This window comes from Hippocampus zosterae, chromosome 18 (genome assembly GCF_025434085.1).
Source record: "Hippocampus zosterae strain Florida chromosome 18, ASM2543408v3, whole genome shotgun sequence".
Lineage (NCBI taxonomy): Eukaryota > Metazoa > Chordata > Actinopteri > Syngnathiformes > Syngnathidae > Hippocampus > Hippocampus zosterae.
The window spans coordinates 4,334,092-4,360,992 of NC_067468.1; the positions used below are offsets into that span (position 1 = coordinate 4,334,092).

Here is a 26,901-nt window from a genome sequence, read left to right on the forward strand (position 1 = left end):
GGAACGCGGCGTTTTTGATGGATTACGGTACTTGCACAATTGTTCAATTCTTTCTACACACACACACGCGCTGCCACCATGTTTCGCTCTGTTCTTTACTTTCAAATGTGGGAAAGCTTCACACGAGAGAAATGTTGACTTTGCTGTTGCTACTCCTTCTTTCCGCTCGGCAATGCGTACCAACTCACACTAGCATGTGATGCATTCAATGACAACTGAGATGTGCAGTCCTCTGCTTCTGATACAGAGGATGAGGACTTTGATGGATTTCTGGGTGATGATTGATCGAAAACGTGAGAACATTGTACGATGGCTAAATAAAATACACCCGAACTCAGTTCTGCTTTCGTTGCCTTTTTAAAAACGTGTTTTTATCTTATCTGTATGTCTTGGCATGCTGCCGTATGCTTCAAGCTAACGTGTTAGAGTGCGCGCATGCATGCCGTATGTTGAAGCTGGCGTATGTTTTACCGCTGTAAAACTGCGGCTATTCGTACGATGCGTCCTGTGTATGTGTAAAATACAGAAATGTCACGCATTAATGAGACTGCGGCCATTAGTACGATGCGTCGAATAGTCGTGAAAATACGGTATACAGAGTTCTCATCCGATACCTACAGTATGCAATACAATGAAGAGGAAAAAGATCACATCCAAATCGTCTTCGTTATCTTAATTACCGTATTTTCCGCACTATAAAAGCACACTTAAAATCATTCAATTTTCTCAAAAGGCTTTATAATCCGATGCGCCTTATATATGGATCAATATTCTGATTGACGTATGACATTGTTATGCTTGAGGTAATTTCTAATATGGCCATGGTCTTAATGGCCATATTTTAAAAGTTCTGTAAAGTGTTTTGTTACAGATACGGTGGTTGTGAAAGCTCCATATAAATAAAGCTGTATTGTATTCCTTTAGTGTAGCGCCATCTCGTGGATGCATGATGCAACCACAGCAACTATTGTGGCTTTAATTCAATGTACCTTATAAAGTGGTGCGCTCTATATATGAAAACCGTTTTAAAATAGGCCTTTCATTGAAGGTACACCTTATCCTCAATAGCACCTTATAGTGCAGAAAATGACGGTATTATCTTATTTGAATAAAGGTATCTCAAGATGGCCCCTTTTTATACGGGCGCACATCAGTGGTTCAAATCAAGTATATAACTAAAATATTTTATTCTTGACTTTAGAAATTCAGAAAATTTAAGAATCTATTTTTTTTAGCCAATACCAATCAGACAAGCTACAGCATTTATGACAACACAGGACTAATTAGCAGGATTGAGAACACGGCAGCACTTTTTAGCCCATTTCATTTTTTTATTATTATAACTTTTTTTAAAATGTTATTTTCACAAATGTGGGATTTGAAGAGGGGTGTGTAGACTATATCCACCATACATGGAAAATTCCAGGTTATTATTTGTTGAAGAAAAAAGTCTAAAAGTTCATGGACACATTAAGACCACTGCTATATTAGAAATTATCTCAAGCATCACAATGTCATACGTCAATAAAAAATGGAAACACTATATAATAAGACTCACCTGTGATTGAATTTTTCAAATAAGAATGTTGATATCTACAATACTTTCATTACAACATGTCAACATGAACTGATTTTACTCACTTGGGCATAGCATGCCTCTTCAATAGCCAAGCCTGTAGCCAAATCCACCTGAAAGACATCATGGCAACTCTTGTAATCTCACAACTGTGATTTCAATGGAGTCTCCTCAAATGAACTGAATTTGAGCTCTCACATTGCTTTCTTAACCAACTATCAGGTATTACAAGGTTTACCGATTGACATTGTGTTAGAAGAATCTATGAGCAAAATTGTATCATGTTTAAAGTTTCGGTTAATTTGGGCATGTCTGGTCATGCTCAGCACAGAGGTGTCGGCCATTTGGGCGGAGGGCCTTTTTCTTGAGTAATCACGTCAAAGCAAGGGGGGGCAAAGGCTAGATTCAATCACAGAGTGGGAATAAACAAATTGGGAACAAAGAGTTGTTGAATACCAAGACAGTTTGGGAACAGCTGTCGCGCCCAGGTGGACATTAGTCATCAGCCAAGTCTGTGACTTGTGTATTCGGGTAGATCAGATCACTACCGAGGGGCCGGACCGGGGGGCGCGGTATGCTAATCTCTGGGGCAGGGTCTTTCTTGTATTTTGCAATAAAAGTTCGAACCGGCGGAGAGGGAGCCGAGTGTGATCGCGGAGCAACAACCGTCGTTCGCTCTCAGAGGTCTGCTCCCGCCGATATTGAATACAATTTTCCTGTGTGCCGAGTCGTTTCTTTAATTTTGTCCGAGAAAATCTCTGACACATTGATAAAACATAAAATGGTTGAAATCGAAACCATTTTTATCAGAATATTTTGTGTGAAGGTGAGGGAGCCAGCCGGCACTAAGACAAGCTGAAGTTTAGCTATGTCTGTGCACAAACAAAAAACAAAGGTGGGTCCAAAGCCATAAGAATCATCTGTCAGTGTTCGACGTCACTGTCAGACGTTGTCCTGACTGAGCCACTAAATCACCGATCATTCTAGGCCACCCAAAATGGCCTGAAAGCGTCACTTCGGATTTGGCTAAGCTTCCATGAGTCCCGATACCTTGAAATAAGAACTCAACTGTATTTATGCCATAACAACCACTGCTGTAAATAAAGTGCTGTACATGGAGCAAAAATAATTCATACAACAACAAACAAGAAAATAAATTAAGAGATACCGATACTCGCCCATCCCTACTTGGTGAACTTTCTGTGTATCCTGCATTATACAAGTTAATGACAGGTAGCTGAATTTGCTAAAATTATGTTTTAATTTTTATGGCCGGTGGCTTCCAAAACAGTTAAAGGGGAAGTCCAATATGACTTTTAAAAATTTGTTCTGTGCACCCCACTTTCCCCAACTAGTCCAAACATAGCCGTCTGATTAATATTGTGTAATTTGAATTAAACAGCAAAATCCACCTATTTTTATCCATTTCACAGGGAAGCCATTGCCGTTGACTAAAAATGACAATACAGTTGCTCAAGGTTCATGTAACGACCAATCACATATGCAATACTAATCAAAACACTGTTTGGACCAGTGGGGCCGCATTGAAATTTTTATTGTAAATAAAATGTTTGACTCGACTTCCTCATTAAATACAGGAATATCACTTATACACATGTCATAGCGTCCCCTGCGTTTGGCTGACGACCAGTTCAGGGTATACCCCACCTACAGCCCTAAAACAGCTGGGATGGACGCTAGCATGTCCGCAACAAAGTGAGGAGAATCAGCTCAGATAATGGCTGGAGGGATAGACAAGATATGATGTATTCTAAGTAAACAAGATTGAAGCCTGAATATTGGACATCGTCATCTTTCATGGCTCTGTGGTGAAATTTTGTGCTAACACAAAACAGACATCGAAGAGGTTTTAAATTGCTATGGGTGTTTTGTCTTGGTCTCTTGCTCAAGGCTTCCTCCATTTACCTATGCTGGAACCAAGTGCTTTCACTTGTTTTTACAGAATGCAAAAGTAAGTTGTGCATATAGTGGATTGCTGTGCATTCCTGCCTTACCTCGATACCCTGACTGATGGCCAGTTTCGCCATCCTGACTGCAATTGGACCCTGTGGAAACAAAAAGATCGAACAGGGGCTTCAAATGTATGACAGCATCAATAGAAAGACCAAAAAAACCCACACAAAATGGTTTCCTTGACAGGTTCTTGTGACGACTGCCCTCTCACCTGAGGATTAATCTCACGTGCGAGCTCCAAAGCTCGCAGGTAGGCAGCGTCCCCGTTCTTATTCTGCTCCACAGAATGACTGACCAGACTCAGACGACAGGCCTCTATTCCATCCACCACCCGAGCAGTGTACATCAACTCTTTAGCATGGGACACCCCAATCAGCCTGGGGAGACGCTGAGTACCTCCTGCATAGGAGAAGGGGCGACATATGATGCTAAATAAAATGTACAAAGACCATTCACGACTCTAAAATAATTAATTTTATTTATTTTTATATGATTAATGTAAATAATGAATGCAAAGTCATTATCATCAAAAATAAGAGCCTCTAAAGCAGTGTTTTTCAAACTTTTTTGAGCCAAGGCACATTTCCTTCATTGAAAAAATCTCGCGGCACACCACTAGCTGAAAATGTGGGGAAAAAAGTTTGTTTTAGCAATTAACGCGTTATATTGTTACTATAACCGTTTTTTAACATTGAATGACGTTGTAACAGCTTGAATTGGAATCAAATAAACACAAAGAAAAAAGTATTTTATAATATTTCATATTGTTTCACCGTCGTCCTGCATTCATGCGTCACAAAATTGGCTTGTCTCTAGTCTCAACACAAGGCAATTGGCTAGCTGTTGCTGCTCCCTAGCGGTAGGGAAGAGTACTACACGATTACTTCGCCGGGTGACAGGCCGGACAGGCATACAAATTGGATATTTTCCCGCGGCACACTTTGGAAAACACTGCTCTAAAGAATCAAAAATATATTGCAACATTGCATTTTTTTTTAATCTTGACTTGATTCAAAGTCAATTTTGTATATGACAAATTAGATTGTATATGACAAGTTGATAGTGATTGTTCCGAGTGGAAAACAATCTTACCTGCCCCGGGAATAATTGCAAGTTTAGTCTCAACAAGTCCCATTTTTGCAGAATTTGCTGGAAAAGATAAGACCATCAACTTTTGAAAATCCCACATAAATAAAGAACAAATGACAGGAACAAAACAAAATAAGTACATCAGTATATTGGTACCGGTACATGCAATGCTATATATGTTTTTATTAGTCCGCCATCTTGAATATAGAGGTTCTGAGTTTCCAATCCAAGGAAAGGAATTGTTTCGATTCTCATTTAAATTATTTCACACACAAAAAAACCCCCACCCCCCCCCAAAGAAAAAACAACACTTAACGACAACTAAAGATACACACCACTCCAATGTTTACCATCAGACATTGGGCTTTTTCTCCTGTATGCTGCTTTAAAATGATCTTAAACCAATTGGTGTCGAGGCAGCCTTATGATGAACAGCCTATTGGCTACAATACAATACAAACGGGTGAAGTGGTACACAAAATGGCTGGAATCAATCAAAAAAAACAAACCAAAAGACTCAAACAACTGAAAAATATTAAGATGTGTGCATTGAACAGTAAAGCAAATACAACATTAAAAAACAAAACAAAAAAACAACCACTTGGTGTTATACCAAACCAAAGTGTAAAAGAATCTTACTTACAGGCAACTCTGATGTCACATGCCAGAGCCATTTCCAAGCCTCCTCCTAAGGCAGCTCCATCGAGGGCAGCTATTGTTGGCATTGGTAGGTTACCTATTGATAGAAATACATTTAAGCAGAAGCGCAAGTACAATTATTTGGCATTGCAGGAAATGATTCCCTCATTGTGCAACAGAATCGATTGAATTGATGAATTTGGGAAAGGGAACAAGATAACATCCACACCCAAAAAATAAAACGTCCTCATGTTTACCCAGTTCAGTGATGAGCGCTCTTGCTTTGGACACAAATGGTCCCACCTCACTCTGGTGCATCTTGGCTCTCTCCTTAAGGTCTGCTCCTGCACACAGGACAAAGCATCCTCATATCAGGCTTGAGGCTTTTTGAACCACTCTGCGTTTTATTGCAGGAGCTGTGGCAACTTAAACGCGTGTGTATGCACTTAGAAAAGTGGATCTGCACATTTTGAATGTTTTTTTTCTGAGCTTATATATGGCTAGGTAATAAATGGATTAATTTCAATTTATAGAGCAGAATGATCAAAGTGTCATTTTTTTTAAAAAAGTGGCTTGTGTACTTCAAAGGACATCTTCGCCTATAATTCCCCAAAAGGAAAACGGCACTCTCGTCTGGTATAACAAGCACAAGCAGCCAACAGAGGCTGAAAATAACTCCCCATCGACTTGGTTCAGGTTATTTCCATTGATATAGAAAAATTAATGGCTTTGAATGTCAATTCTGTCCCCACTTTTCCCAGCTGTACCGCTGTGTTTGGTGTGCATCTGCTAACATCCAGATGACGGCAAATACACGCACAAAATTTCTTTAAATATATAAAATGCGTCCAACACGAGCACTGCACATAATTCTTAAACCTTGCATTCGTTCATTCATTCATTCATTCATTCATTTGACAAATGGACAAAAGGAAACCGACACCAAAACTTACCTGCACAGAAAATCCCAGGAACTAAACTGCAAAGAATTACACTGCGGACTTTGTTATTCTTTTTTATGTCCCCCACAGCCTCGGACATCTGAAAGAAATGTTTTTGAAATTTAAAAGCAACACATTCAACAGGGCATACACAGTAGACCAGGCATGTCCAAAGTCCGGCCCGCGGGCCAAATCCGGCCCGCGGTCGAATTTCATCCGGCCCTCGGCCCCTGTCATAAAATCAGTGCCGTCTGGCCCGCAGGTTGGGCGCAATGGAACACGTGTTGCATTGACTGAGGTCTCGTAGACTGGTGAGTGATGTTTCATAGAGTACTGCTTCCCTCTAGTGGCTAAATGAGCAATAGCATTCACTAAATGAGTAATAGCATTTAGACACTAGAGGGCATCACTCACGAGTTAACAAGACATCACTCCGTGTTTATATTGACTGATACGTCATATTTCAAATGATCCTTTCAGTTGTGGATATGTGTATTGCTTGTTCATTTCCCTGTTGTTCGAGTCAAAGGTTTTGTGACTATTGAAAAGTCATGGTGATACATTTTATGTTTCAAATCAATCAATTTGCACTCAGGAGACTTCTGTTTAAGAAAAAGTCAAGTGAATAAGCAGTTGCATGTGATATACCTGTTTCAAATGAACCAAAATAAATTCTTAAGATTGTTGAAATTAAAATAAAAATGGAAATGTGAAACAGACTGGCTTACTAAAATTTGTTGAACAATATTGTTGTTCAATGTAAAGAATGTCAGCCAAGGTCGGCCCCCCGACATTTTACCACATAAAATCTGGCCCCCTTGGCAAAAAGTTTGGACACCCCTGCAGTAGACCATGAAAAAGAATGTACCTTCTCAAATTCCAATTTGTTTGCATCGTTTGAGCGCGGTATTGTTTGAGACAGCAGACAATTGTTAATATCAGAGAAACATAAAATGCTGTTTTTAATTTATTCAGGGGAAAAAACACGAAATTTAAAGTTACCTAGCTCAGTTTGAAAAACGACATCCCCTTAAACCCAATAGCTGCTTGGGGCCGGCTTAAGCAGCTACAACTGAAATCGAGCTTTTCAATGGGCTGTGAGTCTTTCACTTTGCCTATTCTTGCTTGCAGAATTGCTTTAATTCAGCAACACTGAAGGTTTTTTTTTTAGCATGACCGGCCTTTTTAAGGTCATGCCATATCATCGGATTTATGTCTGGACGTTAGACTGACTGACAGACTCGCGGAACAGAGAAATTTACTGACGGAAGCGCTGCTAAAATAGCGCGACTGTTTGACTGACTGCCGATTTCTGTTTGTTCGGCTTGGGGGGAGGGGGCGTGTTTGACGGATGCTAAATGACGGACCGAAAACATTTTGTAAAATGCCCAACTTCTGAACAACAAAGCATGGTTACAAAACGCAAAAAGAAGAGCACAAATTCTTCTGCTCCTGTATGACGAGCGCTTCCAATGACCCTCCCTTAAGCAGCTTCCATTTTTTTAGGGTCCATTTTGACTGTTTAGAACAGGGGTGGGCAATTATTTTTTGCATAGGGACACATGAGAACCAGAAAATATTATGGAGGGCCGGATCAAAAGGGTGAACTAAATTCGACATAGTATTAATTGGATTTCTTTATTTAAAAAGCAGTATTTTGCATTTTTTGGCACGTTTTTCAGACTTTAAGAGTACATTATTCCGTCATAGCGAATGTGATTTGCTTGATTTGGCGCTACTGCAGGCTTCCCCTTCCTCCCTATGCTCTGCAACTTCAAGTAATTGTGCCACCTGGCGTTGAAATGCCTGTCATTACAAGTCCAAATGAAATGAATGCAGTCATTGACATCGAACCTTAGTTGTGTACCAACCTTCGGCGGGCCGGATTAAAAAGACCAACGGGCCAGATTTGGCCCGCGGGCCAATGTTTGCCTACATCTGGTTTAGAACTTTAATTACATCTTTGGAAAAAGTTCAAGGTTTCTGTCAACACGGGACCGACTTCCACATTCATTCACCACAGCCACTTCTGGCAGCAGCGACTGGGTGAATTGATTGGATGTTTATGCAAAGTTGATAAAAATTCCAAACCATTTATTTTAAATAAAGGTCTGCCTGTCAATGTTTTCAAACACGGAGTGTCAAATTACCAAATGTCTCCCAAGAGTGAGCAGCTGATTTTTAATTGACAATAAAGTTGACTTGAACTTGATACAGTTGTTTATCAGTCCAAATGCTTGGCAAAGGGAGAAGTTTGATACATGACGAGCATTGATAAGGCAACAGCCAATTTTCATTTTGTTTCGAAATAAGATGCGAATGTCTCACATTCATAGTGTAATTATATTCTCAGTCCTGCCAGCGCATGAGCGGTTAGAAGCGACGCTAATTGTTCCTTTCTTGGAGGGTTAGGGTTAGTAGAGCGAAATAAAAATCTGTGTATAAACTCATTCCTGACTGATGTTTTAATTTACAAGAGCAATAGTATTAATTGTTCAAAAAGGATTGGATATGAATTTTTGCAAAATGCTGTCAGGTTGGCAAGCACAGGAATTTGCAGACAATTGATACTGTAAATTCAAAGGGCAAATAAACAGTATATACCATTTTGACCAGATTTTTGCTGATAGCATTCTTGGCTTTTGGTCGGTTTATGCCAATAACCACTATACCTGAAACACAAGGATAAATTACAATCAAATGTGTTATTTAAACATGATAACATACAAAAAAAAAAAGAAAATCTGTTAGAGACACACAACAGAAACAAGCCAACACATCAATGTGAAACCCACTCAAAAAAGTACATATGATACTTTTGGACCATTAACAAACACATTTTTTAACTTTACTACTGGGATATAAGTACAAACTTAATTCACACCCGTGGGCGAATTTACGGGAATCATTCTCTCCAGTGTTGGCGTGAAAGGATGATCCGCTCAAATGAAAATGAGGGACGTTTCCCCATGCTATCAAAGGTAGCAAAATCTTTTCTGTGCATCCCTGCAACCTCCAACCCATCGGAGTGGATCTTCTCTGCAGGAGGGTACATCTGCTCTCAAAAGCTTTTGCCTAGAACATTTAGAAATGCTGACTTTTCTGACAATGAACAAAAGAGTGCTGTAGATTAGGATTCGAGGTGGAATGTAGTACAAATTGTGAGCATTTAGAACAAAATGGCATTTTTTAGCATCTTTTATTGAGACGAAGATTGACATTTCTGTGGAGAATTTATTTTTCGGTTTCGATGCTCATTTAGTTTTGTAATATTATTTAATACTTTTAAGATATGTTTAATTTTGTTTTCGCCAGGCCAAATTAACTTGGTTGGTAGCACCGTTTTGTAAATGTAAAAAATGTATACTGTATCAGGGAATTAAAGGCCATTGAAATTAAACTATACACATGTATATTTTTATATATGATATTTGGTATTCATAAAAGTAATTGGTGTGTATACACTTGTAACTATGCATAGTTTTATTGTTTTATTTTTAAAACGCACATTTGTTATAAATGTTCAAGGCAACAGTACTTTATTGAAAGTTCAAATATTGTACTATCAGCATAACTGTCTTTATTTTTAGATTGACTTCGGAATGCTGCTACAAGCTGCAAATTTAAGAACGATTGAACGTACCATTGTAATTCTCTTTATTAATTTTTTACATACCTTAAAGAATTCAAACTGTCAGGTAATTGTTATATAAAAGCAGCTGCTTGCTGGTGCAGTATACTGTGATTTCCATTCCGTCACCTTCTTAAATGGCTTAAAATAATTTTAAGAAAGCCTTAAACATCGACAACATCTGATGTACAGATCATTCTACCCCTGAAATTAAATTATTAATACATATCAGAACGTGGTTGTTTTTTTAAAAAATGTCGTTTTTGGGGGGGAAGGGGCAGGCAGTTATTTTAGGATGCTGATCATGATTCGATGAGTCGATTTCTTTTGATTACTGTTCGTTATGAGCCGACGATTAAAATAATCATTTGTGGCAGCTCCATTTACCATACATTTGATATTCACTTTACAGTGACCAGTGACTTTAACTACATCACTTTGGTAAACTACATAAATGAAGGCAAAATGAACTATAGATTAAAAACAAACCAAACTTGAACAACTCAGCTTATATATAGTTTTATTTCAAGTAATATAAGCAAATATAAGAAAACGCCATGAATAGGTAGACTCAGTTACAGATGCTCGATAATTATTTAGTCATATTCTACAAGGTGCCTTAATTTCTAACGGCTCGTAAAATCTTTGTCCAATAAGTTACCAGCACTTTCACTGAAGCATCGTCCGGATCCAGCCACGATACGTTTCAGGACAGGTGGAACTCCGTCTTTGCTGGCGTTTATGCAACTGTGCAAGCATTGCATACGGATGTTTGCTCTTTACCGAACCTTTCACGGTTACAACTGAAATTTGAACAAAACAACACAACATACCGTAATCTTCTCCGTCAAGGTACCTCACGATCAAGTCGTCCTTTGCCTCCGAACTGTACTGTCGTGCCGATGCGCCAAAACGGACCGGAGGAAAAACTGATTTAGCGGAACCGACATACCGTCTTGAAGCGAAGTAAGACGAGCCAAGCTTGGAGGCGCAATGACTGTCTATAAAATGCACTCGGCAGGCTTGCAAAAGCGTCCTGCGTCCAACTAGGGCCGCCATACTTACGATGCGTACCGTGTGACTTTCAACTCTGACCTGAGTCACGTGACAACACGTGACACTGCCATCTCAGTTCGCAGAAAAATACTGAACGAAAGTTTTAAATGTCAAAAACATAAGATGTTCAACTAACTCGGCCAATCCAGACAGTTATCATTGAAAAACAAGCATATTTTAGTTATAGTATAATATTTTATATTATTCTAAATGAAAACATTTTTATATTTAATAATAATTAAAAAGGCTTTGTGGCAAGTATGGAGACGTACACAACAAAAAACACAAAGAAACAGCTCCGTACAACTTCTTATATGATCAATTCATACAGTATTTCACATGTCATTTGCGGCAGGAAAACATGTTTTCTAGAATTAATTTGATAATTAAATTACATTAAACGTACGTGTAATAACTTTGACAACGATTAAAAAAAATAATACAGCCGGCTGTCATCACACATTAAGCAGGTCACTAGATAACTGTCACGTGTTTTATCTTTAGACGAGACTGCATAGATATAGCCACCCATCTTCGCCAAGTGGAATTCCTCTACCATTGAAGCTGAATGAATGAAGCCATATCATTTCCAGCCAACATTTTGAAATAAGTCTACTGAGTGGAACTCCAATGTCGATGTAAACGATACAGCTCCGAATAGTCTTTTAATGGCACAAAATACACTTTGGAGAAAGAATGGGACCAGCATTCTGGACAAAACACCCATAACACGGCTGGCAATGGCAGAAGGTTCGTGAGAAAGCATATTTTCCCTCGAGTAGTGAAGCTCATCTCCCACCTCTTGCTTGTTAAATATACTCGACAAAGCATTTGTTTTTAAAGTTGCTGTCTCCTCTCCAGCTGGGTATCACACGAGTGAAATTGCCCCCCACCCCACGCAAAAACTAGATTAAATTGTCTGTTACATTTCTGCTGCATTTATTCGGGTAGTGCTGTTCCTGTTTTTTTTTTTTTTAGTTATTAGAAATACTATTGGGCGGCCCAGTAGTCCAGTGGTTAGCACGTCGGCTTCACAGTGCAGAGGTACCGGGTTCGATTCCAGCTCCGACCTCCCTGTGTGGAGTTTGCATGTTCTCCCGGGCCTGCATGGGTTTTCTCCGGGTGCTCCGGTTTCCTCCCACATTCCAAAAACATGCATGGCAGGCTGATTGGACGCTCTAAATTGTCCCAAGGTGTGAATGCGAGCGTGGATGGTTGTTCGTCTCTGTGTGCCCTGCGATTGGCTGGCAACTGATTCAGGGTGTCCCCCGCCTACTGCCTGAAGACGGCTGGGATAGGCTCCAGCACCCCCCGTGACCCTGGTGATGATTAAGCGGTTTGGAAAATGGATGGATGGAGATACTATTTTTTTCTTTAGGTCATCCAGAGCTGCAGATGAGCCCCATTGTAATAAGCGGTTCTTACGACAACTAATCATGTGGAATTTTGCTTATCTGGAGGGTAAAATGTGCTTGGGGAAAAAAAAGCAACTGACTGCAATTTTGAAATCGGTATGCCGATTTTAGTTTTAATCAGCATTAAAATCTAACATTTGTTTCCCCCAAATGTTCCCCAGGGTAAATACAACATTAGGTTACTTTGTGACATATTCTTTATTCTCAGCAAAGAACAACAGTTTTGTTTTTGTCAAGGATTTGAGTGATGTCTTCTGTGGCTCCATGTATTTCTGTATTATTGTCTGTATATACAGATGTGCAGACCACAAGGAGCAATTTAATGCCCATTGAATTGAAGCAAAAAGTGTGACAAATCATTTAATTCATTCCAGTCCATATGTTCTTCTGAAGGACAATATTTTAGAGCGCTATTTTCTGCATTAAAATACACCCAGCATTTTTTTTTGGGGGGGTAGGGGCTGAAATTGATACAACAGGAATGGAAATGTGATTTAAGATATGAGTTTTGCTCTACGAGCATGGTCACAGAACAAATTAAGCTAATATATCAAGGCAAGGGAGTTTTTTCTTTTGTTTTTTTTAATAGCCAGTGTTGGAGTGACTGGTTTACACTTAAAACGCAAGACCAATTGTAAAGTTAGTCCTTGAAACAATAGTGTTTAATTAATTTATGTTAGAAGGTGGCACCAAAGCAACCACATTAGAACATAAAAAACAGAACTTTTCTTTAAGGAGGAGATGGAATACAAAATCAGTGCAATGAATTTATTCCTCATACATACATTAAGGTATTTTGAACTGAGGTGCTGTACACAATCTGTATAAAATGTGACAATCCTGTCAAATCTCAGATTGGAAATGTGGCTACCAATTTATTAAAGTGCTAAATACTTTACCCTCTTGTCCAAAATCTTACATTACCTGATAAACATTCCAAGCAGAGGTTTACATACTGTTATGAGTGTCTCCAAACAATACAAATCTAGCCAAATGTTTTCGGACATACAATGGCCACATCACAGTAATCATAATCACCTTTCTGAATTCTAGCGTTAAGGCAAACCGGCCAGTTCAAAACTTGGGCAACATTTGCCAAACTGCCATCGGTTATGGTAGCAGGGATACAACTTTTACATACTTGTAAAATCTAAAGGACAATGGTGGTTAAAAAGACGATGACAACAACAGGAGCAACAGGTTATATAGGTGCTACAAGGAAAATTAAAGCGCCATACATTCACTGTACATATTCCAAATTATAACGCATACAAGAGCCATTAGTTTTTCCTGCTGAAGCACATCAAGTCTTTCTAGATCCATTACTGATATCGTCATCAGACAAGTTCGATCATTTGTTTTCCCAACTAAAAATAAGCTAGAGAAAATGACATAAGAGCATTGAAACTTAAGTTATTTATTAATGCGTAATGAGGGCAAAAGGCTATTCTGCTGAAGTGACTTGTGGAGTAGCCCATTGCCTTGCAAAGAGTAACGAGACTACTGGAGATTTCAACATCACCAACAGAATGTTAATTTGTTTCTCAGATCATTGAATTTTTCGGCATTAGTGATCCATTAAATACCATAAGAACGAAATGACCTAGATGAATGAAAATATTCACAGACATACTGTATCCTGAGACTACTTTTAAAACTGATCAATTCTATGCTATTTTGTATGATCCCGATGAATGGAATTCTTCAAAGGTGACAATATCCAAACAAGGTTGCGATGTCAGCAAGGACTCTGTGGAGTAAATTTCAAGATGGGAGTAACATGCTTGGCCACTTGTGTGGCCTCGAGTAGTCAAACTGACCGAGGAATTTTCTGCCACGGTCATTCATGCAAAACAATTCACTCAATACCACATGGTATGTCAAGGGATAAAATTCATGGTGTGGACACCACCTTTGACCTAAACCCTATTGAGTACCTGTGAAACCAATCCCAAAACGATCTATAAGAGTGGACAGCAGTATCCCTCCAAACAGAGACTCCAAAGTTCAATGGATGAGAGAGTTGCTTGGGTGAGATTGAAGAGGGTTTAAATTAACATGAACGTTGGTCAGTCAAGATGTTTAGGGGTGAAATATCATTCATGCATGATTTTTTTTTTAAATTACGGTTGTGACAGAAATGACATTTCTTTCACCCATTTCATTTGTGGTAACTGCATAGTCATTTGGAACACTATTTTGAGTACCTTTATAATACAAACATTGTTTTTACCATGGTTGTTTTGTTCGATAAAATCCAGATTATTACCAAACATAATTTGTAAATGACCTTATTCAGTGTAAACTGCATTGACTATATAGGAAAACTACAAAATCAGCATCTATAGAACATAGTGACATGTGACACAAACAGGTGGTAATCCAACACATATGAACATTTTTGAACAACTTTTGCAATTTTTAAATAACCAGTTTATTACAGACAGAATTGCATCTCTCATTTGTGACCATTTTTTTGAAAATGTGAGCCCATTTTCAAAGTTTGAGTGCAGTATGTTCAACAATGCATTGAAAGGTGATTCACCCCACCGCCCCCCAAAAAATTTACTTTTAATATTTCTGAAAAGGACAATTTTTCATAATTGTCAGTTCTGTAGTTTTACGTGAACAACTATATACTGTTAGAGCAACAGAGGAAAACAGACACATTTGGTAATGATGAGTAAATAAAATAAATAAAAAAAACAACAATTTAAGAAGTCACTTTTCAGTCCCATCAGCGATGTGAAATTATATTTGCATTTCTATTTTAAGTAGAGATAATCTTCCTAAACATGAGGCTTTGTTTTTGTGCTTACCAAATTACCACCGTATACTAGAATTGCAAAATCTTTTATTTTGAAAATATACAGTGACCAAGAAGTTGCTCCAAAGCCAAACATCAACCACACAAGTGTAATACCAAATAAGTGAAGATACAAATCATCTGAGGGTTCTTCAGGCAGACGAGCTAGCAAGAGGGACTCATTGTGATGAGCGGATGCTTCACTTGGTTTCATTCCAGCCCCTTGCCGTGAAGTGCTGTGTTTGTTCAGAGGGGCAACTTTTGCGCTCCTCACCGTCCGAGTGTGCATAGGATGGCTGGTTTACATCCACAGTCGGGAAGTCTGAGACGTTATGGTTTTGCCTGCTACTCAAGCAGCTGTGCTGAAGTGTTTTTGTGCTGATTTTATGCCACTGCTCCGATGGCTGGGTCCAGTCCTGCATGGCGGTGACCTGTTCTGACAAAGGGCACGGCAAGGACTGAGAGCACTCCGAAGTGTCCCAGGAGGCCTGGAAGCATCCGTTGACCGGTGAGGAGAACTTTCTCGACGAGTCGTACTCTGGGTCGATGGCTTCGACTTTGATTTGGATGGTTTTGGCTTTGATTCGCAATTTATGAGGCAGCGCTGAAGAACTGGCCTCGGGCACTTTGTGTGTGGATACAATAACGCTTCTTGGGTCAGCTGCTGACGGCGTCAACCCTTTGGGGACCTGCTGTTCATCCTCGCCATCTGATGATTTGCTCACAGCACCGTCATCTGAGCTCCTGGGAGAGTTACTGGATGACCTGGTGATCTGTAAGAACTGAGCTGGTTGGGTGTAGATTCTCGACATCGGGCTGGCCATGTAGTTCCTAAAGAGTTCATAGGGACTACTTCTCTCTGGTGGAAAGACGCCATTCTCCGCTGGTTCCCGTTTGACCTCTGTGGTTCTGGGCATACTTAAACTATCCTGAGTTGGAGCACATGCCTTGGATATATTTGGTGAATGTTTGATGACGGAAATGCAACTACTGCGCAGGTGATGAGGCTGCGTTTCCTTGCTGGAGGAGCCTTGGTCAACACTGGCTGTGACGAATTGCTGATATAGACGGGCACTCTTGTGGCTCGATAACTTCTTAAGTTCTTGGGTGTATGCTGCTGGGCTTAAAAGGCCAAACTTTTGTTTCAGTGACAACAGTTCGGCTTTGAGGGAGGCGTTTTCCTCTCCCAGGGCCATCAGCTTGTTCTCGAGCACCATGTCATTTATACGGCGCTTCTCCCTTGAGCGTTTCGCCGCTTCATTGTTTTTGCGGCGTCTCTCCCAATAAATGGTGTCTTTCTTCTCCTCTGGGATAAACTCCCTTTTTCTGCGACAAGTAGTTTTAGCGATGAAGGGTAGAGCAGAGACATTACCTATCAAGTCCCGGTTTGTGCCTTGTAAGGCCACAGCCAGTAGCAGGGCATCATCTCCACTATAGGGCTCACCGGAGTCAATTTCTTGCTTAACTGACTGCATATTTGTGACAGTAACCTCTGAAGTATTTAACTGTTCCTCATCATGCTTTCACCTAATGATATCTTCCATGAGGGACAATCCACTGCTCATCACAAAATCTGTGGGATTGCAGAAAGAGGGTCATGCATTTAATTTCCATTCTAAAATTACAGGGGAAACAATGTCTGAAAAACCTTTTCCATTTTCGTACAAAGGACTTTTCATGAGTCCTGGCATGTTAAATACTGATGAGCAACATTCAGTAGAGAGAGAGTGGTTGTGTGTCTGTGTATATTTAAATATATATATGTATGGTGCATAGAATAAATAGAAGCTACAATCGGGGCTGCGGTTGCACTATGCATCCACTAGATGGTGTTACACTAAAGAGAATACAATACAATACAGCTTTATTTAAATAAAGCCTTCACAACGGCTGCAGCTGGAACAATGAGAACTGGTCACAAACACAGAAATGAAATATAAATACAAGAAATATGGAGGAATGTATTTGTTCAAGTTATGCTCGCTTAGCGAGTAATAACGTGGCATGCCCACCGATGGCTTCACTTCTCACTACAATAATTGGAATCACAGCGTTGTAGTACACAGGAGTCTGACTTGGGTTTTTAAAAACTCAAATATGAGCATATTCAGGTTTTTGCGTGCATTTAAAGGCCTTCCAAATCCGAATATTGCTAAGATTCTGGTAAAAAGGGTTATTTGTGGCACGTAAATGTAGTCGATGTGGAAAAGTTGGAATAACAGACCCCTCCCTCTACACGCTCTTATATAACGATGCAGATTAAGATAAACATGGCGTGCTGGGAGGAAGCATCACTCTGCATGATCAGATAGTCAGATTATCAAACCATGAGTCACCAATGAAAAAAGAGGATATTAACAAAACGGGACCTCAATGACTACTGTGTGGTAAACAGAGTCGGTGGCCCGGATATTTACCACAGCGGTCATCACTCCCAAACAGGAACTTAATGGCGGTGTGGGTTTCATCCCAGAGTTGGGTGGGACACCACAAGAGTAAAAACGCTCTCCCCCAAACCAACCCATCAATTAAAAAAAAAAAAATAGTTTTCAGGGGTATCGAAACAGGCCATTTTTTCCTGGGTTTTTTCCTTTTCCTGTGTGCTTTGCACACCCGACATGACCTCGATTGGATTGGATAAACTTTATTGTCAAATGTACTGTATGTGTAACTCTATAGCTCGCTAACGGCTTTAAACCAACAAAAAACTGCATACAGCAACCAACTAATTGCTGTTGAGCATCGTACATTCCCACGGTCAGTTCCACCTTTACCAACAGGCTTACCTGGGGCTACTCTATGGTCGTAAGAATTATATATATTTTTTTTTAACCCCAATTAGTTGATTTTCCTGACAATCACTTTACATTCTCGGCGTCAGTTGACCAAGCCACAGGCGATTCTGTGCAGAGCTGTGGACGTAATGATAGCGTCTTACAGGTCTTAATAGTTTCATATGATTTTGCTACTTCTTGAACTTCAACGCTGCAAAAGTTTATGAAGAAACCCCCTTGACGAGGCCTCCTACTTAATGCCAAAGGGCCTATCAAAGCGCATTAAATTCCACACTATTCTACCATTTGTTTATTTATCATTTGTCACTCATATCATTCTAACATCTGCGGAACAAACACACCTGTACGATAGACTCCGGATACCACTTGACTGATCCCAGTTTTACGCAGCCGAGGTGAAATGACCCTAGTGGTGGCAGTTTATCAGCAAATATTACGTCCAAGTAATGACATACTACAAGCTGCACGAGTTAGAAATCACAGATGCTTCAGGAGTGGGTTTTACAACCATCATGTTGGCAGATACGGCGCATGACACTGGTGAGTCTTTACGATCATGCAAAGGCTTGGGACGTACAAGTTTAGGCTACGGGATGTGTGTACAGTACATAGAATTGCATGGTTTTAATCTTTGAAACGGGCATACTAGCAGGATCAACCATGTGGCCTCTGAGCCAGGGCTGGTCTGGCTGGTGGGGACAGCGCAAGTGGCTGGCTGTGGCATGAGGCGACCCGGCAAAAGGCACTCCCGCAAGTGTGCTCAAACTTGTCCGTGGCCCTTGCCATGGTGGCCGCGTCTGTTGCGGAGCAGACTGGGGTTGCCTGGACTGGCTCGGAAGGTGTGAGAAAAGCGGTGCTCACCGGAATACCCGCCGCAGGCTCGCAGCAACTTTTCCTGTCATGCCAAAATGGCCTAGTTTGCATTTGGCATAGAGAATTTTGGTATGAGCGATGCCAACGTCCAGAGCTCTATTGTGTATTGTACGTTTTTGTACTTGATTACTTTTTCAATACTATTTTGATCTGAGCAAGTATTGTAGGTGTAGAAGACAATGGTCCAACTGGAAATCCCATGGTTAATTAAAAGTTTCCCCAAAATGTTCTTGCAATGGAAAAGGGATTATTTACTTGACATTTCATTTGGTTACATTTAAACTGTCTGACAGAGTTGCATTTGGCCCTTTGAGGGTAACGTTTGAGCTGATGTGGGCACAGGTCAAAATGAGTTCAACACCCCTGGTTTGCCAAATTTTGGTTTCAAATGCGCATTTTTTTTAGGGGGGGGGGATTGGGTATCCATTAGTTACAAACTACAATAAATTGAAATAATTGCTTCATTTTTTTATGTTTTGACAAAAACATTTTTAAAAAGTTTACAATTACTCATACCCACTTTCGCAACACGCATATTGTACGTTCTAAATTTAGATTTTGCTCGATTTCTTCAGCAAAGATGACCTTCACCAAAATTGTCTATTAAACTCTGACAGGAGTCATTTTCAATCCATTAAAATCTATTACATTTGAAGTTTATTAGTCATGGCGATTTATTGTATCATTTTCGAACAAAAGATACCAGTTAAACACTTGCGTGGTTGCAAGAAGTGATGTCAGTTCTGTCGGGACCGTGATGGTGGCGGCAAGAAATCGATCTGGGCCAGACGGGACCAGGACTAGCTGGGCTTCGGCGAGTCGTCAACACCCAGTATCGCCCCAGAATTCATTGTGTCCGAATTACACAATAACGCCTCTCCCGGCCCGTGACTGCCAGAAATTTCTCTTGCTGCAGACATTATGCAATGTTCGCCGGTGTGACAAAAACGAAACAGACACGTTTGTTATGCTTTGTTTGAATGTAAATATATCACTGGTTAAACAGCGGGTCGAAGCAAAAGCGAAATAATCGACGTAACAGGCTAAATGAAGACAATGTAGGCATTGATTCTGGTACATGACATCATTGCCTCGCTTACTCAGACACTGGCGGATGAGGCTTGATCGACGCCCTAAAAAGTCTACCTTTTAACAGCGTGAGACACAATTGGAAATGAAACGAAAGCATTGATAAAGAACTTTCTGTTTGGTTACAATACAATAAAACATACGGACAGTCGCTATCGTTGTGACATCGTGAACCCAACCCCGTTTTTTGGTTGCAACGATGTGTCGCAATCCGTAAACTCTTGTCACTGGTAACGAGGCCTACGTGACTTTACAGAACGAACACGCAACCCAAACTCTCTCCATTCTTATCCATTCCAAAGCGCCAGATAAGTAAAACACGAGTAAGGGTCCGTTCTTTGTTCATAAAACTTGCTGAAGGCAGCCAGATAATACAGTACATACTTGTATGACCTTACACTTCTCACAGGCTAATGCTTTTTTTTTTATTTTGGATAACAATTAGGTTACTTTCAGTTGTTCAAGTGTTAAGACAGAAATTTATTCATACAATAAACAGCGCCCTTTGGGCATACATCGAGGCACATAAACCGAAACATAATTCACGTAACACTTGGTAGGTACGGTTTTTAATTCGATACTCACGTTCTTACTGTACCTTGTCGCTAGTTGAAATTGGCTGGTGATATTACAGACGTTGTCCTTAACGAAGACGTCAGACATCACCGGGGTGTTTACCCTCCCAAACGTGAGAAAATATTTGGGTCGACTACATTTTACAAAGAGGAGAAAACCACGTTCTCTTCCGATTTTTTTTCCTTTCACCAATGTGCCTCCTGACTCATGGATCTGTGTTAGTAGGTCAGGAGTTAAGAGCATTGGCAGTGTGCGGTTGATTGACAAGCAATTCAGCCAATCACATTGCCGAAGTTTAGAATCCCAACCAATGACTTTCGTGAAAACTTGAGTGCTCAAATAAGATATGATGTCGTCACAATACCAGCAGTGGAGCGACCATAAAACAGTCATGAGTAAATACACACTTCTATGTTAATTCAAAACCTCAGTGGGTATGGTTGGTTTAAAATGAAAAGTTAAGATAAACTTTTAATCGTTAGAACACCAGTACAATGTAAGGTAAAGTGAAACATGATTCTTGATATAATGATTGTTGCAAATCAACTGAATTGAGAATTCTAACTTGATAAATATCTTGAATACTTATTTTAGGTACCACAAATTACAAACTAAATTGAAAGTTTGACTCTTTTTAAAATGTAAAAACTTAAAAATAAACAAATGAATTGGGAATTTCAGGCCATTCTCTGTCCCTTTCTCCAGTCAGTATTAGGATGTTTGTTGTTGCATTTTTAAAATACGAATGTAACAACAACAACAACAACAAAATCACATTTTGATAATCTGGGCTTCGATCCGAAATGCAGCCTTTGTGACAAAACATTATGTTGACATACAACGCTGCATTTACTGCAAGTAGAAATGACCAGTATTATGGATTTGTCCATTCCTTTAAAATGTATTATAGCGCGTCCAAATGGTAATTTACACTTTCCATTTAATTTGATCATTAATCATTTAAACTTGGTTCTAAAAATTATAATAATCTAACACAGGGTTTGTCAAACTCATTTTTTGACTGGCCACTTTGGAGTTATGTCTTCCCTCAGAGGTCTGTTATGACATAAATGTTTATTCGTAATATCACATTTTTACTTGTACATAACAAATTAATGGCTTACTGGTTTTGAAATCAGTCAACTGTCAGTTTGTTCTTTTATTGTTCGAGTGAATGTCAACAGAGTAACAAATTATTGCAGAATCGCAACTTTATTACACATGACAATTGGACATTTCGGTACAGATTTTAGCAAGGATTAATCAAATTGACACGGATGATTTGCTTTTGCGGGCCGCATGGAGGATTCGCACTTGTACATCAGAATTTGGATTTTATTCTTAGAATTCTTACTTTAAAAACACGTGCATGTTGATTATTTTAAGAAAACAAACACATATTCTCTCAAAGTAAAAGTCTTTACTTTAGAATTAGAATCGTTGTCACTGCATTATGTCAGAGTGCAACCCCAAAAGTCCTTAAACATTATAAAAACGATTTGAATATATATATATTTTTTCCCAGAATGAACAAATGGCATGCTTTCATAGAATGGTCCAGCAGCTTTCCAACAAGTACTTGCAATTTATTTTTGCTTGCAGTGGAATCCTCTTGTGTCAAAGCCTGTTTCCTTCCCGACAGATGAGCTGCTGTTGCAGATGGTTCATTAGCGAATTTAAAGATGAAGAGGAAAATCACGAAAAAATTGGCAGTTTGCTTGTTGTCGTTTTTCACACGGGCCAGGCCAGGATGAGACTTCTGAGCATGATAAAGCAGATGACGGAGAGTCCAGGAATCAATTTCTGGAGGGGAATATACTGCACCGTAAAGGGTCACGCCTTCACATATTTTGATATAAATATTTTAGGGTGTAAGTGGAAAAAACCCAAACTCCCAACCAACCACAATGAAGTAGCCCCCCCCATAAGCTCTTTGTAGTTTAAAAATTGTATTCTATGACATTGCGATGCCGTTTTGAATGTAATTGTTCATCCCTGGTTGTGATAATTATTTCTTTGTTGTTGTGTCAGAATCTCTGCTATGTTCAAGTTTGATCAACAAGTGAGTCATTTAAGAAGAATTTATTAAACATTCCGTAGTTTGATGTACACAATGGTAAAGTAAGTGGAACGGCTTATAAAAATCATGCATCGGGGGGGGGGGGGGGGGGCAAAACATCAGGGTTAGCAATGTTCTATTAAAAAAAAATTAAACTAAAGAATATAAATTACAAATTGTGCAATGTGGTGTGAAAAACAATGTTAAAATCAGCCCAGTGAACAATAAGACATATGTGTGGAGGGGGGCAAAAAACAAAAACAAAAAAAACCTATGATTTCACGAGCCTGATTATCAATATTGGAAACTGTAAAATATAGCCTATCAAAGAGTCAAAACACAATTTGTTCATTTGAAAAGAATACTTCTTTTCCTCGTACACATCTTTTCATCATACATTCGTTGGCTCTATGGCTGTGGCCAATGTACAAGCACCACTGGACAATAACATCCATTAAAATATTAAATGATGTTCAAGAGGCGCAAAGGAATGCTCAAGCAAATTCTTCAAAGTCTTTCTCTATTAAACTGATTTGCAGTTCTGTTATTTCTGAAACTGGCATATTCCCCTTTAGATTGACTGAGGCTTTTAAAGATAGAAACAGCATCTTAGGTGGGAAGGTTATTTGTTTAGGATATGAACGCTGCCGGGACAGTCACCAAATACGGTAAGTATCCTGGCTCACAGAAGCCCATGTTTGTTCATCAAAAGACAGTGTGACTTGGTCAGAAAAACCTTCACAAAGAACATAAGGGTGAATAATTTGTTTGTCTATGTTGCACAGCAACATTGGAAAAAAAAAAACAAAACACAGACTTCGGTTTAAAAAGTGAGATTGGGAAACAAAAACGTGAGTCACTACTGAGAAAGTCTTTGTCAACATTCAGTTACTGTCACTGGAAATCGCTCCTTTTACTTCATGCTGCTTATGAAAGCAGGCAAACATAAGTTTTGGGAATATTTCACACAGAAGCCCACCTATGTGTCTGACAACTCGATCATCAGCTCATCAGTCTGTTGCTCGTTATCACCCAGTAATTCTGTTTCGGGCACTGCCAAGTGCTCATTTTGCTCGAGCTCCATCTGGGACGCCCTGTCAACCGAGTCCTCGTGGTTGGTCTTGGAGTCCTCATTGAGTAAGGCTGCTTGCTCCGCCATCGAGTTGTTAGAAGGAGCCGTGGTGACGTAGCCCGTTGATGTAGAGCCACTGCCGCTGTGGTGTGAACCAGCTTTTGGAACCATTTGGGCTGGGTGGTGGACCTGCTGGTGGGGCATGGGCATGGGTATTTGCATGGGGTAAAAATTCTGCATGTATTGGTAGGCTGGCATAGGGTGATAGCCGTTGACGGGGATGTACAGCTGCGGGGGGACCATCGGCCGATGCATTTGACTCTTCATTGGCAGAAACTGAGGCGGATGGAAGGGCACGGTCTTTTTTGGGCTCGTGTAACGCGACGCATTCGCCGTGCTCATGCTGATATTGCTTACGGGGCTGGTGCTGAGGGAGCTGGTCTGGGTAGTGTTGCTTGTACCCGACGTTTGAGCAGAGTTATTATAATTTGAAAGGCTTTCCCAGGAGCGCAGACGTGTGTGGATGTCTTTGAAGCGAGGCCGCCTTGCTTGGAATTCACTCCAGCACTCCAGCATAAGGGTGTATATCCAAACTGGGCAGTCATCGGGACATTGCAACACCTGGTGGCTACGCACCATCTCGATCACGTCGTGGTTGGAGTAGCCACAATAAGGCTGTAGACCATAACTGAAGGTCTCCCAAAGTAAAACGCCATAAGACCAGATATCTGAGTCTGTAGAGAACTTGCCATACATTAGCGCCTCTGGGGACATCCATCGAATAGGGAAAGGGCTTGTCCCCATCAGATTATAGTAATCAGCTGAATAGACATCTCTGAAGAGGCCGAGATCAAGGATCTTGATGCTTAGCTTGTCAAAAACCAGAACGTTTCGAGCTGCGAGATCTTTATGAACAACCTGATGGCTAGAAAGGTACTCCATTCCGGCTGCGATCTGGGTAATGATATGAAGGAAATCAGCCTGTTCCAATGTGGATTTCACGGTCCGGTCATCATCTGAGCTGCCAACATCTGAGTTGGGAGAGCGTACCACAAGATACTCGTGCAAATCACCAATGCTTGAATATGTGAATATGATACTTTGTGGCTGCTCTTTGGTGATGGTACCCAGAAGACAAACAATATTTTGATGCTGAAGGTGAGAGCGCAGCATGGCCTCGTGACGAAATTCCTCGATGAGAGAGGGATCAACCTTGTCCTTCAGTGTCTTGATGGCCACCACATGGGCCTGCTCACCAGGTGCGGTGCCATATAAATGGCCTTTGTAAACTTTGCCAAACCGATCCTCACCAAGCTCCTCCATAAATCTTACAGCTGACATGTTGAGTTCCCTCAGCTTCGCCTGCCATAAAACAAAAATCAAATTCAGGTCCTTGAATAATATGGCCAAAGATACAATCAGTCAGAAAAAGTTAAAGTGTTAGATATTTCTTCTGAATTTAACCCTTTCCTGCACCCTGTAACCGGATACTGTAACATGATAAGATGTCCACTGTTGTAACCACTGTCCCTGAAAGGGTTGAAACAGTTCACGTGGGTCTAGATCAGTGGTTCCTAACATTTTTAGAGGTACTGAACCCAACCAGTTAATATGCACATTCACCGAACCCCTCATGGGTGAAAAATAAATAAATAAATAAATAAATATATGTTTTTATAAATTCAAGATATGAAAAAACACATTTATTAAAAACAGAAAAAAAGCAACAACAATTTCAAGAGATAAGTATACTTAACAAAAAAAAAATTGTACGACGTACTATCACAACAGTCACACATTGACTACTACGCGAACTAAATTTCCCACGGAACTGATTGGACAAGCAATGTCATGTGATCATCTGCAGCCAGTGATGGCCAAGCGGACGTGTCATAACTAATTAACATGTTGCGTCGCGTGTGTCTTACCCTCCATGGCAGAGGCTCTGTCGAACCCCTGAGACCGACTCACCGAACTCCTGGGGTTCGATTGAACCCAGGTTACGATCCGCTTTTCTAGATAAACGGTCTCGGACATTACTTCCATCCATCCATTTTCTCATCCGCTTACTGGAGCCTATCCCAGCTGTCCTTGGGCAGTAAAGCGGGGGACACCCTGAACTGGTTGCCAGCCAATGGCAGGGCACACATCGACGAACAACCATTCATACACACACTCACACCTAGGGACAATTTAGACCAGGGGTGGCCAAACTTTTTTGACCCAAGATCAACTTTTGATCAACTCCCATGTTCGACCTGATATACATACGCAGCATGCACGCACGCGGGCGTGCAACCATGCACATGCGCACGCCACGATGAGTAACAGCCAGAACGGCTCCTAACATGAATGTAATCAAAACACACAGACACACAAATCTTTTTTTTTTGCCCCTGGACAGGTAAGAGCCAAGACCTGAATTGAGAATCTATGCATACGTCACACATACTGAGACATGCACGTGGAAATTCAAAAAATTCTCTGTGACAGTACACGCGACAAGATGCTATGATTCGTTCTGATTCTAATCCGAAAATTAAGATTCAGCGTTCATTTTTAACGGACAATTTGCATCCCACTTTGAGTCACCACCGATTCGTGCACAGTGCCCCCACTGAACCTTTTAGCTTTTACATAATCTTCTTGTGACATCACAATCCGGCAAAATTCAGAAAGGCACATTCTAGCATTATAAACACGTATGCAACGGCGAGCCATGAAAGTATATTAAACACACAACAAAGGTGACAGACCTTGATTGCCGTGAATGTCCAACTAGCTTCTTAAACCGACGAATGAAACAATGGCTGGTGTAGTTGCCAGGAGCATACTATAATTGTAGCCTTACAAAATTGGAACAAATGAGAGGCTGGGCAGCTACTCTAACCAGAATTTGTACAACCTTCGGGTTTCCACTGTATTGGAAATGTTTTACTCTTCCGTACTATGAGTGTCCCACCTGGTGTTTGTGCTGGCTTAGGAGAGACATCTCCATGTCTTGGTTGGGTGAGCTGCTGAGCTGGCAGCGAGGAGGCGTGTCTGTTGGTGCTTTATGCTTGTTTCGACACATGCAAACCAAAAAGAAGAGGCAAGCGATGACCAAAGGGATGGCGATCGCAGGGATTAAAATGAACAGAATCTCCTTTCTGACGTTCTCTGGAGGCTCTGTAAATAGAAAGATGGTAGCAAGGTAAGTTATGCCGACATTAGATCTGGCCCTCTTCAATACCAATTATTAAATTAACATGAAGAGCAAAAAAAGCAATTCAACGATCGTTTAAGTTACTATAATGAGGCGTTTGGTTAC

At 40.3% G+C, this 26,901-nt stretch overlaps 3 protein-coding genes across 5 annotated transcripts in view; all 3 read right to left on the minus strand.

The window, feature by feature from the left end:
• auh (AU RNA binding protein/enoyl-CoA hydratase) overlaps positions 1-10,951 on the minus strand; it is a 13,192-nt gene extending 2,241 nt beyond the window's left edge. The window contains exons 1-9 of the mRNA XM_052050145.1: positions 10,684-10,951; positions 8,824-8,891; positions 6,232-6,319; positions 5,536-5,622; positions 5,283-5,375; positions 4,643-4,699; positions 3,762-3,949; positions 3,592-3,642; positions 1,642-1,689 (exon numbers count right to left, since the gene is read on the minus strand). Of these exons, the coding sequence (XP_051906105.1) occupies positions 1,642-1,689; positions 3,592-3,642; positions 3,762-3,949; positions 4,643-4,699; positions 5,283-5,375; positions 5,536-5,622; positions 6,232-6,319; positions 8,824-8,891; positions 10,684-10,909 (906 nt within the window). The 5' untranslated portion in view covers positions 10,910-10,951. The remainder of the gene's footprint in view (positions 1-1,641; positions 1,690-3,591; positions 3,643-3,761; positions 3,950-4,642; positions 4,700-5,282; positions 5,376-5,535; positions 5,623-6,231; positions 6,320-8,823; positions 8,892-10,683) is intronic.
• Positions 10,952-13,075: 2,124 nt separating this feature from the next.
• On the minus strand, positions 13,076-20,713 carry nfil3 (nuclear factor, interleukin 3 regulated). 2 transcript variants are annotated; one of them, XM_052050128.1, is made up of 2 exons: positions 20,483-20,713; positions 13,076-16,700 (listed from the first exon to the last, which is right to left on the minus strand). In XM_052050128.1, exon 2 carries the CDS (start codon positions 16,600-16,602, stop codon positions 15,328-15,330), a length of 1,275 nt encoding a protein of 424 aa, XP_051906088.1. In that variant the 5' UTR covers positions 16,603-16,700; positions 20,483-20,713; the 3' UTR covers positions 13,076-15,327. The 2 variants fall into 2 exon arrangements, with proteins under 2 accessions (XP_051906088.1, XP_051906087.1); XM_052050127.1 differs by having other exon boundaries at positions 20,470-20,712.
• A 1,814-nt stretch (positions 20,714-22,527) lies between these two features.
• Positions 22,528-26,901, minus strand: part of ror2 (receptor tyrosine kinase-like orphan receptor 2) — a 61,312-nt gene continuing 56,938 nt past the window's right edge. For both annotated transcript variants that reach the window (XM_052050075.1, XM_052050074.1), the window contains 2 exons: positions 26,554-26,759; positions 22,528-24,953 (listed from right to left, as the gene is read on the minus strand). In XM_052050075.1, the coding sequence (XP_051906035.1) occupies positions 23,499-24,953; positions 26,554-26,759 (1,661 nt within the window). In that variant the 3' untranslated portion in view covers positions 22,528-23,498. The remainder of the gene's footprint in view (positions 24,954-26,553; positions 26,760-26,901) is intronic.

Coding starts and splice junctions, on each gene's coding strand:
- nfil3 (XM_052050128.1), bottom strand. CDS start 16,602: ATGCAGTCAGTTAAGCAAGAAATTGACTCCGGTGAGCCCTATAGTGGA.